General features: G+C 39.0%; 1 protein-coding gene across 8 annotated transcripts in view; it reads right to left on the bottom strand.

The window, feature by feature from the left end:
• Window positions 1–13,495, bottom strand: part of LOC126470197 (catenin delta-2) — a 494,830-nt gene that overhangs the window by 104,903 nt on the left and 376,432 nt on the right. For all 8 annotated transcript variants that reach the window (XM_050097862.1, XM_050097867.1, XM_050097861.1 and 5 more), the window contains 2 exons: window positions 10,462–10,686; window positions 77–202 (listed from right to left, as the gene is read on the bottom strand). In XM_050097862.1, the coding sequence (XP_049953819.1) occupies window positions 77–202; window positions 10,462–10,686 (351 nt within the window). The remainder of the gene's footprint in view (window positions 1–76; window positions 203–10,461; window positions 10,687–13,495) is intronic.

Genomic DNA, 13,495 nt, shown 5'->3' with positions numbered 1-13,495 from the left:
TTCCCCTCAAATTCAATTTATCATTTTAAGATATAAAATGTGAGTTACATCCATGACATTAAAGAATGAAACATACCATATCTATCTACAGGTGCACCAGGCGAAGGCGTTATTCGGTAATGTTCCTGACGACCAGGCATTAATGCAGAGTCCAGTTCATCGTACCCCGCTTGGGAATAAGGAGCTCCTTTCCGCAAATAATCTGAAATTTTTAATGAAATATGTGGAAGTGTGAAAATTTTACAGAATTGAATAACTACTTATGTAAGTCAAAGGTACCTAAAAGACAAAGTGTCAATGCATATTGTATCAAATGTTGTTCCAAGTGTGCCAGAAGAACTTCCATCACAAATCATTTGGTGTGAATAATTTCAATATTTTTTTTCCCTTCAAGGTGAAACTATTGCATTTTCAGTCAAAATCTTATTTTTTATACATTTTATACATTCAGTTCAGGTCTGATCAAATGCAGTCTCCATAAAGCTCTGAAGACTGACAGTTACAGTTTCAAGCTTAACAATAAAATTATGTTTTACACACTACAACACATTCTTCAAAAAAATTTTTTTGCAGCACAAGAAGGTATATCTCCCACTGCTGATGATTTAGTACCATTCAGAGCTCTGCTGTAGAGCAGCAACAACTGTCACAATAATACGAACTTTTTTTTAATCTGGTCACTTGTTTATCAAAAAATTTCAAATAATGTAGGCAGAAAAGGATTTTCAAAATGAAACTACAATCATAAATAGGGAAATAACTTGCAAGTGCACACCAATGCCCAAGCCCAAACCCAAGCCAACACATCCTATGAAGGAAGATCAGTATTCTAGGAAATGAAAATTTTGTCAGTTCAAGCACAAAAGTCCATATAAACAAATGATATTTTCCAAACAGTTTTCAAACTAGAACATATTTCACATACAGGCTTTTTTCACAGGAATTTTTGAGTAACAAATTACAGGACACTGTTTCTTGCTTTTGCTTTGGGAAAGGTGTTATAAGAACAACAGCTAGTGCCTTGTTGGTCACTTGGAACTTAAGGTGGTCCAGAACTGCAGAGATCATCCACACATTACTACAAGTATAAGGCAATATCTCGTGCACACTTTCATTAATTGGTGGATTGGTTGGGGCCGGGGCCGATACCGAAAATGAACTCAGAAGCCAAAACTGAATTCACACTGGACCTGAAGCACTGTGCCATGTTCTCTGGTGCTCTCTTACAGTAGCATAGAGATGCATTAAGAAATGCAGTGCAATAAATGAAGATATACTGAATCTGACAGTGACCTTTGGGAATACATATTGTGAATTGCTGCATATTGTAAGCTGACAAATAGTAAACAACTGAAACATTCAAATAAACAATAAAATAAAACTATTTCATAACAATGCTAAACAATTATAGACATTTGTCTTGGACTTCATACAATGTAGAGCAGAGGTCCATAACAACATTATTGTTTCAAATGACCATGTCTGTCACCTCCCAGAATACTGATCTTGGCTTCACACTGTCAGGTATGCTGCATTATATACATTTCATCCAGAGTTTCTGAAGAGCAACAGAACAGTGGCGTTTAAGTGGTGTATAGTTAATAATGAACAAATGAAGTGTTATAATAATACACAGGCACACAGATTGGTACTTGAATTTTTTGTTTCCAAAACATTAACAGAGTAGTTGTCAGGAGTTCAATAGAGCACAGTTAATTTGCACTAGTATTGCGACACCAGAAACAAAAACCTAATAAGACTGACGCCCTACATATGTTCTGAATTGAAGCACAAATGATGAAACCTGCAGTGTACTTTATGACAACCTATACCAGTGTTATCCAAGAGAATTTCAGAATTCTGCCTCTTCCTTTTCTTTTTATAATTTTTTTACTAGTTTTGCATGGTCAAGAATCGCCCCCCCCCCCCCCCCCCCCCATTTCGTTCCACTGTCACTGGCATCACTACCAAAGGTACCACTTTTTTCTTTTCACATGACCATATTTACGAAATGAGTTGTTTCTGCATTCCACGAAAAAAAAAATTAATAACCTCTGTCACTTCATAATTGACATTTTCCTACTGTGTCAATTAAGAAAAAGAATGCCTGTTCAAAAGTAATGCCTACAAATTTTTTATGCGAAAACTATTCAAGCTTTTTACATAAAACAAACTTTATTAACATTCTATGTCTTTATTCTTCAAGTCTTCGTATTTATTTCTCAACACAGTCATCCTGCTGACAAACATATTTCTTCCAACGAGAGAATAGTTTGTTGATAACGTCAGTGTAGAAGGTTTGACTTTTTTGATGAAGCCACATCACCACCTTTGTGTGCACTGCTTCATCACTATCAAAGGAAAGTCTTCAAAGGTACTATTTCAGTTTTGGAAAAAGACGACAATCGGATAGGGCCAAGTCGGGACTGTATGAGCATGATCAATGACAGTGAACCCAAGGCATCAGATTGTCGCAGCACTCGTGTGTGGTCTGGCATTGTCGTAGTGAAAGAGAGGGTGCTTCATGTGTGGACAAACTCTTCAAATTTGAAACTCAATTACAACTGTTTCTCATGTGCCAACATTGTTATGTTATGCATCACCATGTTACCCACTACAATTTGGAAAAACAGAGGATTGCAAATTTGTACAAATGAAGAATTAAGATGCAGAATGTTAATAACATGTTTTATTTAAAAGCTCTAAGAGTTTTCGAATAAAAAATTAAGAGGCATTACTTTTCAGCATACACTCTTATGTTAATACGGAGGCTCAGCATAGCATTATTAGTGCCATAATCAGTTTATATGAAAATTAAATGGAGGAAGATGATAGTTATTGGTCAATACAGGTTAATTATGTAACGATTTTACACACACCTTCTCTTCTATCATATTTACTTTCTTTCCTACACAAAGGACAGGACCATCAACAAAATTAACTTATTGACTACACTTTATGATTACTACAAAGTACTTTTAATTTTGTAAACATGTAAACAAAATAACTTTTATTTGGCATTTGATCATTTTTTCTGTCTAACAGAAAATCGTCAGGTCACCATTCACCATTAATGAATAACTTTTTCCATTACAGACATTTTACATGTTTTATCAATATAAGCCTTTCCAGGTAGTTCTACAGAGTTCTGTTTAGCTAAACCTAGAATTAAATGTCACTGGGACTGGCACCAGTCAACCTATAGTCTGACTTAAAGTAGCTGTCACTCTGTATTTAAGCTCCAAAGTTGCAGTGTTGTTGCATTAAATACAGTCTACAGGCAGCTGCCACAGTGTATCACTCTCCACTGTGATAGAAAATCATTTTAAAGCCTCTATTTTTACCAAAAATCAAGTAAAAACATCTCAAATTCCGATACGATGGCGAGTCAAAAATCTGTAATTAATTTTAATTAGGGAAAGAGCTACATGAATTTTTTTGAAACAGATTAAATTTTCCCATTTGTAAACAGCTTCAAACTTCTCATGTCATATCTCAAAAACTAATGCTCTCACAGTCATACTTTTTCTTTGTTGATTACTAAAAAATCTTGCTTGGCTACAAATCTTTTAAAATTTTCATATTGCACTGAGTTTCCTACATATCTGCTTCTGAAAGTAGCATTTTTATGCAATTGTGTCAGTATTTAGCTTGAAATAAGTATGAAGTTTAGTCTCTATGTCCTATAAAAATGAAATAAAAATTCTGATTTACGTATAGTATCACTCTCAGTGGTATTTGTAAGCACGTCAAAAATATTTTCTTAATTTTATTTAGGATTGGTGTTATATTGGTCATTGAAACAGGAGAAATTTTCATGCCTGGATAAGTTTCCTTCTTATCTCTGCATATCTTGGAAAATACTACACACTTGAAATGACGTCTTTGTGTCTACATAAGGAGATGAGGGGACCTGGTCGAGGGTCGGGTTGGATTGTTTGGGGAAGGAGACCAAACAGTGAGGGCATCGGTCTCATCGGATTATGGAAGGACAGGGAAGGAAGTCGGCTGTGTCCTTTCATAGGAATCATCCTGGCATTTGCCTGGAACGATTTAGGGAAATCACGGAAAATCTAAATCAGGATGGCCGGACGCAGGATTGAACCGTCATCCTTCCGAATGCGAGTCCAGTGTGCTAGCCACTGCACCACCTCGCTCGGTGGAGCTGGTTGAATAGTATTCCTTAGTCTTCCAGCAGGAAATAAAAATTCATCAAAATAAAGTCTCTCTCTCTCTCTCTCTCTCTCTCTCTCTCTCTCTCTCTCTCTCTCTCTCTCTCTCTCTCACACACACACACACACACACACACACACACACACACACACACACACACACACGCGCGCGCGCGCGCGCGCACACACACACACACACACACACACACAATTTAATGGAGATAAGACATCCATTAAAGTCCACTATACTCTACATACTAATCAGACAGGGGAAGATGCCACTTCATTCAGAGTCATAGTCATAGTGGAGCTATCAGTGTGTCTGCTAAAAGTGACAGATATTATCAAGTCAAGGATGCATTGTTTAACACACCTTCATTGTTCCACGCTTCCTGTATCACTCCTTTCACATGATCCACTACCTTCCGTCACTTTTCTGGTGTCACTTTTTCAACAACCTTCTTCAAAAGCTGTTTCACTTCAGTCAACAATAGGTTTTTATTTTCTGCAGCAATTTGATGTCTAACCTGAGCCCAAATCAGTTCTACTGCATAGAAGTGGCAACGGTAGGGAGGCAAACTGAGCACTTTGTGTCCACGTTTTTTTGCTTTTCATCCACAATGTAATCAGGTTTCTTCGACTTGTGTTGCAACACAACTTATAATAATTCTGCTGCTGTCAAGGTACTGTCAAATCGTATCTTACGCTTCTCTAACCAGCAAACAATCTCTTTTTTCTTCATTTGTGGATGCCTTGTCTTATATAACCGAACGATATGGAGTGTTATCCATGACAATTATGAAGTTTTTCATTAAGTTTTGAAGCACAGTCTCTTCAAACCATTTTGCAAAAGTATTTTGGCTCTTCTCTTTGTGGTAGCCTGAGGTCTTGTTTGAAGTGAAGACCAGTAAAAAACCAGAAATGAAACCTTTTGAATTTTTGGCATGTGCTAAAATTATTCTTTTTACTCTGCCGATTGGAGCTCCATACTACTGCTGATGGTATTGTTTGTCCAGCTTTTTTTTTTTCAAACCGAGTCCTGCATTCACCCATGTTTCATCAAACCAAAAAATATCATCAATTTTGTCCATACTAATTCTCTATGAACGTGCCATCACCATGCTGCAATATCTTGGCATTCCATTGACAACTTGTGGCCAGAAATGGATTCACAGTGGAATCCTAACTTTTTTATTACTAGTTTACAAGTCTTATTTACTATCCTGAAATAGGTCCACTGCTACAAAGGTAGCACGTGGCTTTTTGGGCGTTGACTACTCCTTTCTCAAATATTATGCATATATCTGATGACAAATTGCACCTTTGTGAAAAGAGTTGAGATTTGTGACCCTATTTTCAAGGCGCCTCCAATTTTGGTGTGACCAATTTTGATGACTAGCCTGAGCCTTCTTTCGTGAATTTCTCCTTGCAGATTCTTATCACTGATCATTTGCTGATTTGCAGAGCAGCTGCAGTTCACTCCACCACTTTATACAAAGGAAAAAAGAGGTCCTTCTCCCTCCCTCCCTCCCTCTCTCTCTCTCTCTCTCTCTCTCTCTCTCTCTCTCTCAGAGCACTGCCTTGTGGAAAACACGAATTCAGATGACTGACTGCATTTAATCACGACCACGTCTGACACTCTTTCAAAGTTTTCTAGGTGTGGGCAGTCTTGATCTACCCCTCTTTTGACTAGTTTCATCACTCATTGTAAGGTACACAAAGCTGGAAGACACACAAATCTCTCACTACATCAGCTTGCTGAGGACTGGCTGGCATTATGCTTTAGACAGCGCAGCACAAGTGACAACACAGTGGGGGCTGAGAATGCCAGTGGTGGCGAAAGAGGTGCAACCTGCTACCTGTCAAGTGGCAACTACTTTAAATCAGACTATTGTGACCAAGAAAACTTCAACAACAATATTAAACAACTGAAAATCTGGGATACATTAATATTGATAATTTGCAATTTTTTTAAATGTCAACCCCTTGCCGTCCTACCTACAGCTTAAAGAGACTAATGATAGTAAGATATGCGTGTAGAAGTTTGGTTGAAATTGCTCCAGCCCTTCCAGAGCTAAGTTGACACAAACATAAACCGCCATCATACCTTCATACATATACATATTTTATGCAAGGTTGACACAAACATAAACCGCCATCATACCTTCATACATATACATATTTTATGCAAGGTTCCGTTAGCCATATCAAACTGAAAATGTGTGTGGGAATTACTGAAGTTTTGAGTGAGATGAAGATACAGGGTTCATCTTTGGCACACTAGCACATAGAATGTCAAAATGTATGTAATGCAAAAGAAGGTTTCCAACCTATTCTGTACATGTTTAAGTTGACTTTTTCTTTACCCAAGCGAGAACAAATACATCAGATAGAAAATCACTTAAAAATTAAACTAACTGATGCTTCTTGTGCAAATCAGAAGAATTATCTGACTCACCTATTGTTTGTCTGCTGCACAGAAACTTGGGAATGGTTTGTTATATTTTGAATTATTATGAATTTCTGAAAGCTTATAACTGTCGTAAATGATTATTTTTATATATATATATATATATATATATATATAAGGCGTGGTAAAATGTCAATGAAACTCTGTACACGTACACACCGTCGGCAGGTATTTACACGATTCGAGTTGCAATTCTTTGTAACAAGTAGAGCGGCCACCAGCATGTATTATTGTTATCCATGTTTAATGTTGTTAGCATGCATGGTTGGGTACGAAGGGGCACAAACAGAGACAGATGTTGAGTGATCACTATGAGACACATGGAGATGCTGGGTACCTGTGTGAGAGCATTGTCATGTGCTGACAGGGTTTTGAAGGGGCCTCATTGTGGGCCTCAATTTAGCTGAATGTTCAATTCATAGAGTATCCAGATTTGTGGGGAATTTGGATGTGATAGTGGCCCAAATGTGAGGACAGGCATCATCAAGTACCGGTTGACCACATCTGACCATCAAAACGAAGATAACCATATTGTGAACCAGGTACATCGTAGCCCCTTCAACATCTGTGCATCCCATCTGAGAATACGCAATGGACTTCATGCAACATTCTATGCCATCCCGCACCAAAGGCCAGAGACTAACAGCTGCTGGTCTGGGGAATTACTGTCCCAGGCACAGCATACCATTAAAACTGGCTACACCTGGAATAGTGCCACGTCCAAGAATTGTGGACTGCTGACGAATGGTGTCACACTGTGTTAAGCAAAAAGATAGGGTTCTGCACTACTGTGGGTGAACATTGTTGGGGAGTATGGTGGTGACAGCAGGAGAGGTTCTTTCCTTCCAAAGCTTTGGACAACATAGCTATGTTACTCCAGGCATTATAGTGTGGGGACCCATCAGGTATTACTTTAGGTCACATCTGTTAGTGATCTAGAGAGCTCTGACAGCACAATGGTATGACATGAACAACTTGTGCCCTCATGTGTTACCTCTTATGTGACAGTATTGTGGCCCCAGTTTACAGACAATGCTTTTCCACACAGGGCACACATATCTAAAAACAGTATACATGATGTTGAGGTACTCAGTGGCCAGCAAAGTCCCCAGATCTGCCCCGGATAGAATGTGTGGGACGAGCTTGAATGTCAACTCTGTTCAAATGCCAATATCCAGGATATCCAGGACCTGTTACAACAGTTGTCAGCCTATTTGCTTCGGGAGAAGCATTTTATGATACCCTCCTCAAACAAATCAGTGGATGCGTCCAGGCCAGATGGGTGTAACATCTCACTGATGAGTGGGCTCATTCTGCCATTTTTCTTTTTATAAATTCTACTCAATCTTGCAATTTAACAGTAGTGGGAAACTCGTGTTGCAACATGTTAATGAAGTCACTACATTCTCTAGATGATTATCTAGTGTTGATTCCCCAAGTGCCCATGTTAATACAACTTAGAAAATAATAAATGACTGTTCTTTAGCAATATGTGTGAGCAAGACTGTGATCACTAACATATTAACTGTTTATAGCTGTGATCCCTAGAATTTTGTTATTAATGACAGATACGAAAGAATGCATAGCAACTTTTGTGGATTGTCATGTGCCTATGGAAGAAACTCTTCCATTAGTTAAGGAAGAGTTCTGTCCAGAACTGGAACTGATAGTAGGTGCCATTCTGAATAACTTCAGCAAACTCTACATTGGCAATATGAATACCAAGACTGGAAGACCGCACTCAACAGCTGAAAGAAACCATTGACATGAGGGGAATAATGACCATGCCATCAGATTTATCAGCTTTGCAATCAAAAGAGATATTTAACGGCAGCGATAACTTCAAACATAAGAAAATACACAAAGGGATAAAAGTGTCACCAGCTAGTACGACAGAATCAAACAACCGAGCTGCAATGCTTTAAATACAAAGAAAATTCACAGAATTCATTCAAACAATGATATGAGACATCATCACTCAGCAAAATGTGTTCTAGTTACAACACATTAGCTGTGAAACTATATACACTCTGTCAGCTTTAATGTCCTTATAATCCTTGGCCATAATTCAACACTGGAAATTATAATATCAACAGGACACCATGAAACTGTTGAAAAACATCATGGCAGAGCTATCTCCACATTTAATGGTAGGAAATAATCATTCCAACACACAAGCCCCTTTGGGTATCTCCCATACACTGGAAATAAAGGTGAAGAGTGACACACATTATTAATTTCTAACTACTGCCAGCTCATTATGCACAGTTCTGGTATAATTTGCACCATCCTTACATACACTTGGCAGTGACTAAGAGGTTTGGTAGTTGTCTTCTGAAAAGAAGTTCATTCTGCACATCTCACATCCAACTGCGACTGAATTAACACGTCATTCGCTAGGTTTTTTTGTGCAATCCTCTTCAACATTCTGAGACCTTTTTTTTTTTTTTTTTTTTGCATTTGTTTGTTGTTTATCATTGTGTTTGGTCATTGCAGACGTCACATGACATCCATTCAAGTTCGTTTGTTGATCCTTCCACTCAGTTTTTTTTTTTATTACAGAGGCCAACCGGCTCTCTGACCGAACACGCTGAGCTACCATGCTGGCGGACCTAAACTGCTGTGGTCTGGTTTTTGCTCTCTATTAGTATGAAAGTGACCAGGTTTTGTCACAGATCTTCCATGCTGCACTGATATTGCACAGTAAATCTCAACATGAATAATGCACTAGCGTAATATTAAACACTTTCTTTAAGTGCACAATTTAAATTTGCCCTAGCCAAATGGAACAAGAGCCTTCCACACTGCTTCATGTGAGCCTGACCAAATGCACAAACGAATAAACAATGTCCACTGCATAGCGGACCAGCACCTGTATATGGGGTCGCTGACTGACGTCTGCTTACAGCATATTGAATCAATGTATATTATTACACTGCAGGAACCTAATATGCACAGTGTTTCTTTATTGAGACTACAACTTCCTGAAACATCTAAACAGAATATTGCACCTTTGCCAGTACTACTTCAAATTAAAATATTTTCCAGTCAGGAATCCTTGATATACTCCAGATTCAGCTCCACTCTGTCTCACATTGGCAATTGTTCATCAGTTACTTCTATCATATAAATGTGATGCCAGCAGAGTAACATCAAATTTATATCCTCAAAATGCACAAGGATCTCCAATGATCTGCTGATGCAAAGTGCTCCAGTATGAACACAGCTACAAATAGCAAGCGACTGCGGTGCCAAATCTGAAGTACTTATCAGGATGCAAAATCACAAGGACCATGTGCACTGCCCAAACAAAACTGGATGCAACATGTTCCACATAGTGTATGGCACCTCTGGAGGCAGGCAACCTGCCAGAGACTAGTACACATTACTTTTAGTAACTGATTGTTCTGGAAAATTGGAGTTCTCATTAATTAAGAAAAACTGTACATATTTGGTTACTGACAACAACAACCATAAAGTAAAGCACTCATTGTCTGTCATACAACACACTGATGCTATTTATTATTTCAGATATATTAAGTACTAAATCCAGAGCCATTATATTGTCCAGGTGCTTCGGCACATCACAAAAACAAGGACCCCCAAGGACAACAGGCAACAGAAAATCTAAGGCAGAGGTTACATTCATATAAGAAGGGGTGGTGGAAAGTGAAATTTGTAGTTTCATTTATAACAATGAACTTAACTTTAAAATTACAGCTTTCACATTAAAACTTTTGTTTCAAAACTGAAAATACATTCCTACACTATTCATTGCATGACTAAGGATGAAATTCTTAAAAACATATTACAAATTACCATGCTGAAGAGACTGCTGCAAAGGTGGCGATTCACTTCTTTCACTTGGACTGGGTGGTGTTGTTGGCCGTTCAACGTAACCTGGCTGTTCCACATAGTTGGAAGCATCACCATACGGTGCAAAGCCACCTGGATATGCTGGGTTTTGGTATGGGTATTCAGGCTGCGGAGGATATTGCTCATAATCCTGGTAACTCGGATGATAAGCATCTGGATACCTCCGTGCTGTGAAAAAAAAAAGGTTAGAACAAAAATGACTAGATTATATTACAATTGTTACATCATAAGAACTAATAAATGTCTTCACGTTGTTATCGTTATCGTTATCGTTATCATCATCATCATCATCATCATCATCATCTACATGGCACACTGAGTGGAAAGGAAGGGATTGCAACAGAATGAAGTGTCCGTTAGACCATCAGTGAGGCAGAACCTTCCACTGCTGCTGCTGCAGACAAAGGCAAGTACACCATTTGTTTGCAAATTATATTTACAAGCTCCAAACAGGAGAAACTTATTTTCAGTTTCTATGAGGATACTCGTTTAGCTTTTTTAATTTCTTGTGTGTTTATGGGCTTACTAGGCACAGGTTAGCATTCTAATAACTATGTAGTGTACACTTTTGCCATCTTTGGTATGGATAGGGTTCGTGATTACTGTGTTCAGATGCAAGCTGAGTTAGTGACCCTTTGTGGACAGCTCCAGGCAGTGTTGGCTTTGGTCACAAAGCTTGAGGCTATTGCCAGTGGGCATCACTGTGGGGGGCTGGATGTGAGGATCTGTGAGATGTACAGCATGTCCCAAATGTCCCTAATCGGTCCAGTAATGTGACAGCAATGGGTACTGCCCACACTGAAGTTGATCCCTCACTTGTGGTCGAGTGGGAGGTTGCTCCAAGGTGTGGTAGGCAGTGAAAGATTTTTGCAGGAGGCCAACCGGAGGACCTTCCCAGGTCGTCTGATGAGCAGGTTTCGGGTGCTATCTGTGGCTGATGAAGTCCCTGAGCCAGATGCAGCCACTTGCCCTGTTCCAGAGGAAGTAATGCAGCGTGCAAGATCTGGGCATTTACAGAGGGTAGGATAACTGGTGGTTGGGAGCTCCAAACTTAGACATGTAATGGAGACCATTAAGGGTATAGCTGCCATGGAGTAGAAGGAATCTAGTGGGCATGCTGTGTGGATACCGGGAGGAGTCATTCCAGATGTGGAAAGGCTGCTTCTGGATGCCATGAAGAACACAGAGTGCAGTCAACTGCAGGTGGTGGCTCATCTCAGAACTAATTATGTGTGTTGCTTTGGATGGGAAGAGATTCTCTCTGGTTTCGTGCAGCTAGCTGAGATGGTAAAGACTGTTAGTCTTGCTCGAGATATGAAGGTGTAGATCATCATCTGTAGCACTGTCGACAGAACAACATTTGTAGCCTCAATGACAGAACTGACTGTGGTCCTTTGGAACAGAGCCAAGTACAAGGTCCAAATCAGAGGCTCATATGGTTCTGTCACAGTGTAGGATGCAGATTCTTCAACTTGCGCCATAGGGTAGTGGGTCTCCAGGTTCTGCTTAATAGGTTAGGTGCACACTACACAAAGGAATTGGCTACAAGGGTAGCAGGGGCTGTGTGGAGGGAGCTAGGCGATTTTTTAGGTTACAGGGTGTTGGGAAACTACAGAAAGGCTGTCAGTCTAAAAGGGGTGCAGGACAAACACAGGAAGGTAGACTTAGCAAAAATCAGTATTGCAGTTGCAAAGTGTCATAGCTGTGCTCGAAAACAACCAGAGCTTCAAGTGCTAACAGAAAGCACTGAAGCTCAAATTGTTATAGATACAGAAAGCCAGCTAAAGCCAAAAATAAGTTCAGCTGTAATTTTCATGAAGGACCTGTATTCATAAAGGACAGATTAAATATAGTTGGTGCTGGAGTGTTTACTGCTGTCAAAAGTAGTTATCTTGTTGTAAAACTGAAGTAGATAGTTCCTGTGAGTTAGTGTGGGTAGAGGTTATAGTTGACAACCAGAGTAAATTAATAATTAATTCCTTTTATCAACCTGCAACCCCCCCCCCCCCCCCCCCCAATCTCAAATGACTTAATTGCTGAACTGTTCAAACAAAAGGATTGTGAAAACATACTTGACCTGTTTGCAACCAATAATCCTGAGCAAATAGGGAGCATCATGACGGATATGGGGATTAGTGATCACAAGGTGCTTGTAGCAAGACTAAATACTGTAACATCAAAACCCATAAAAAATAAATGCAAAATACATCTATTTAAAAAATGCAGATAAAATATTCACTTGACACCTTCCTAAGAGTGTCTCTCCACTCCTTGCAATCTGACATAGTAATTGTAGACCAGACATAGTTTAACTTCAAAGAAATAGTATTGATGGCAATTGAGAGATATAAACCAAATAAACTAATCATAGATGGTACTGATCTCCCGTGTTACACAAAACATGGTCACAATGTTGTTGCAGAAGTAATGAAAAAAAGTATGCCAAATTTCAAAGAATGCAGAAATCCCAAGATTGGTACAGTTTTACAGAAGCTCAAAATTTAGGACGAACTTCAACGCGAGGTGCCTTTAACAGTTTCTACAATGAAACACTGTCACGACTCTGGCAGAATATTGAAAGATATTCTGGTTATATGTAAAGTACACCAGCAAAAAGACACAATCAATACCTTCACTCTCCAATAACAATGGTGATATTATGAATGGCAGTACCACTAAAGCAGAGCCACTAAATACAGGTTTCCAAAATCCTTTCACCAAAGAAGATGAAGTAAATATTCCAGAATTTGAATCAAGAACAACTGCCAATATGAGAAACTTAGAAGTAGATATCCTTGGTGTAGTGAAGCAGCTTAAATAACTTAATGAAGGCAAGGCCTTTGGTCCAGATGTTCCAGCCACATTCCATATTTTTAGATTTCCAGAAAGCTTTTGACGCCATTCCTAACCAGCGACTTCTAATCAAATTGCATGCCTATGGAGTATAATCTCAGTTGTGCAACTGGATTCAAAATTT

Source organism: Schistocerca serialis, chromosome 3 (assembly GCF_023864345.2).
Source record: "Schistocerca serialis cubense isolate TAMUIC-IGC-003099 chromosome 3, iqSchSeri2.2, whole genome shotgun sequence".
Classification (NCBI taxonomy): Eukaryota; Metazoa; Arthropoda; class Insecta; order Orthoptera; family Acrididae; genus Schistocerca; species Schistocerca serialis.
Note: the sequence above shows the minus strand (reverse complement) of the source record. Positions and strands in the feature narration are given on the sequence as shown.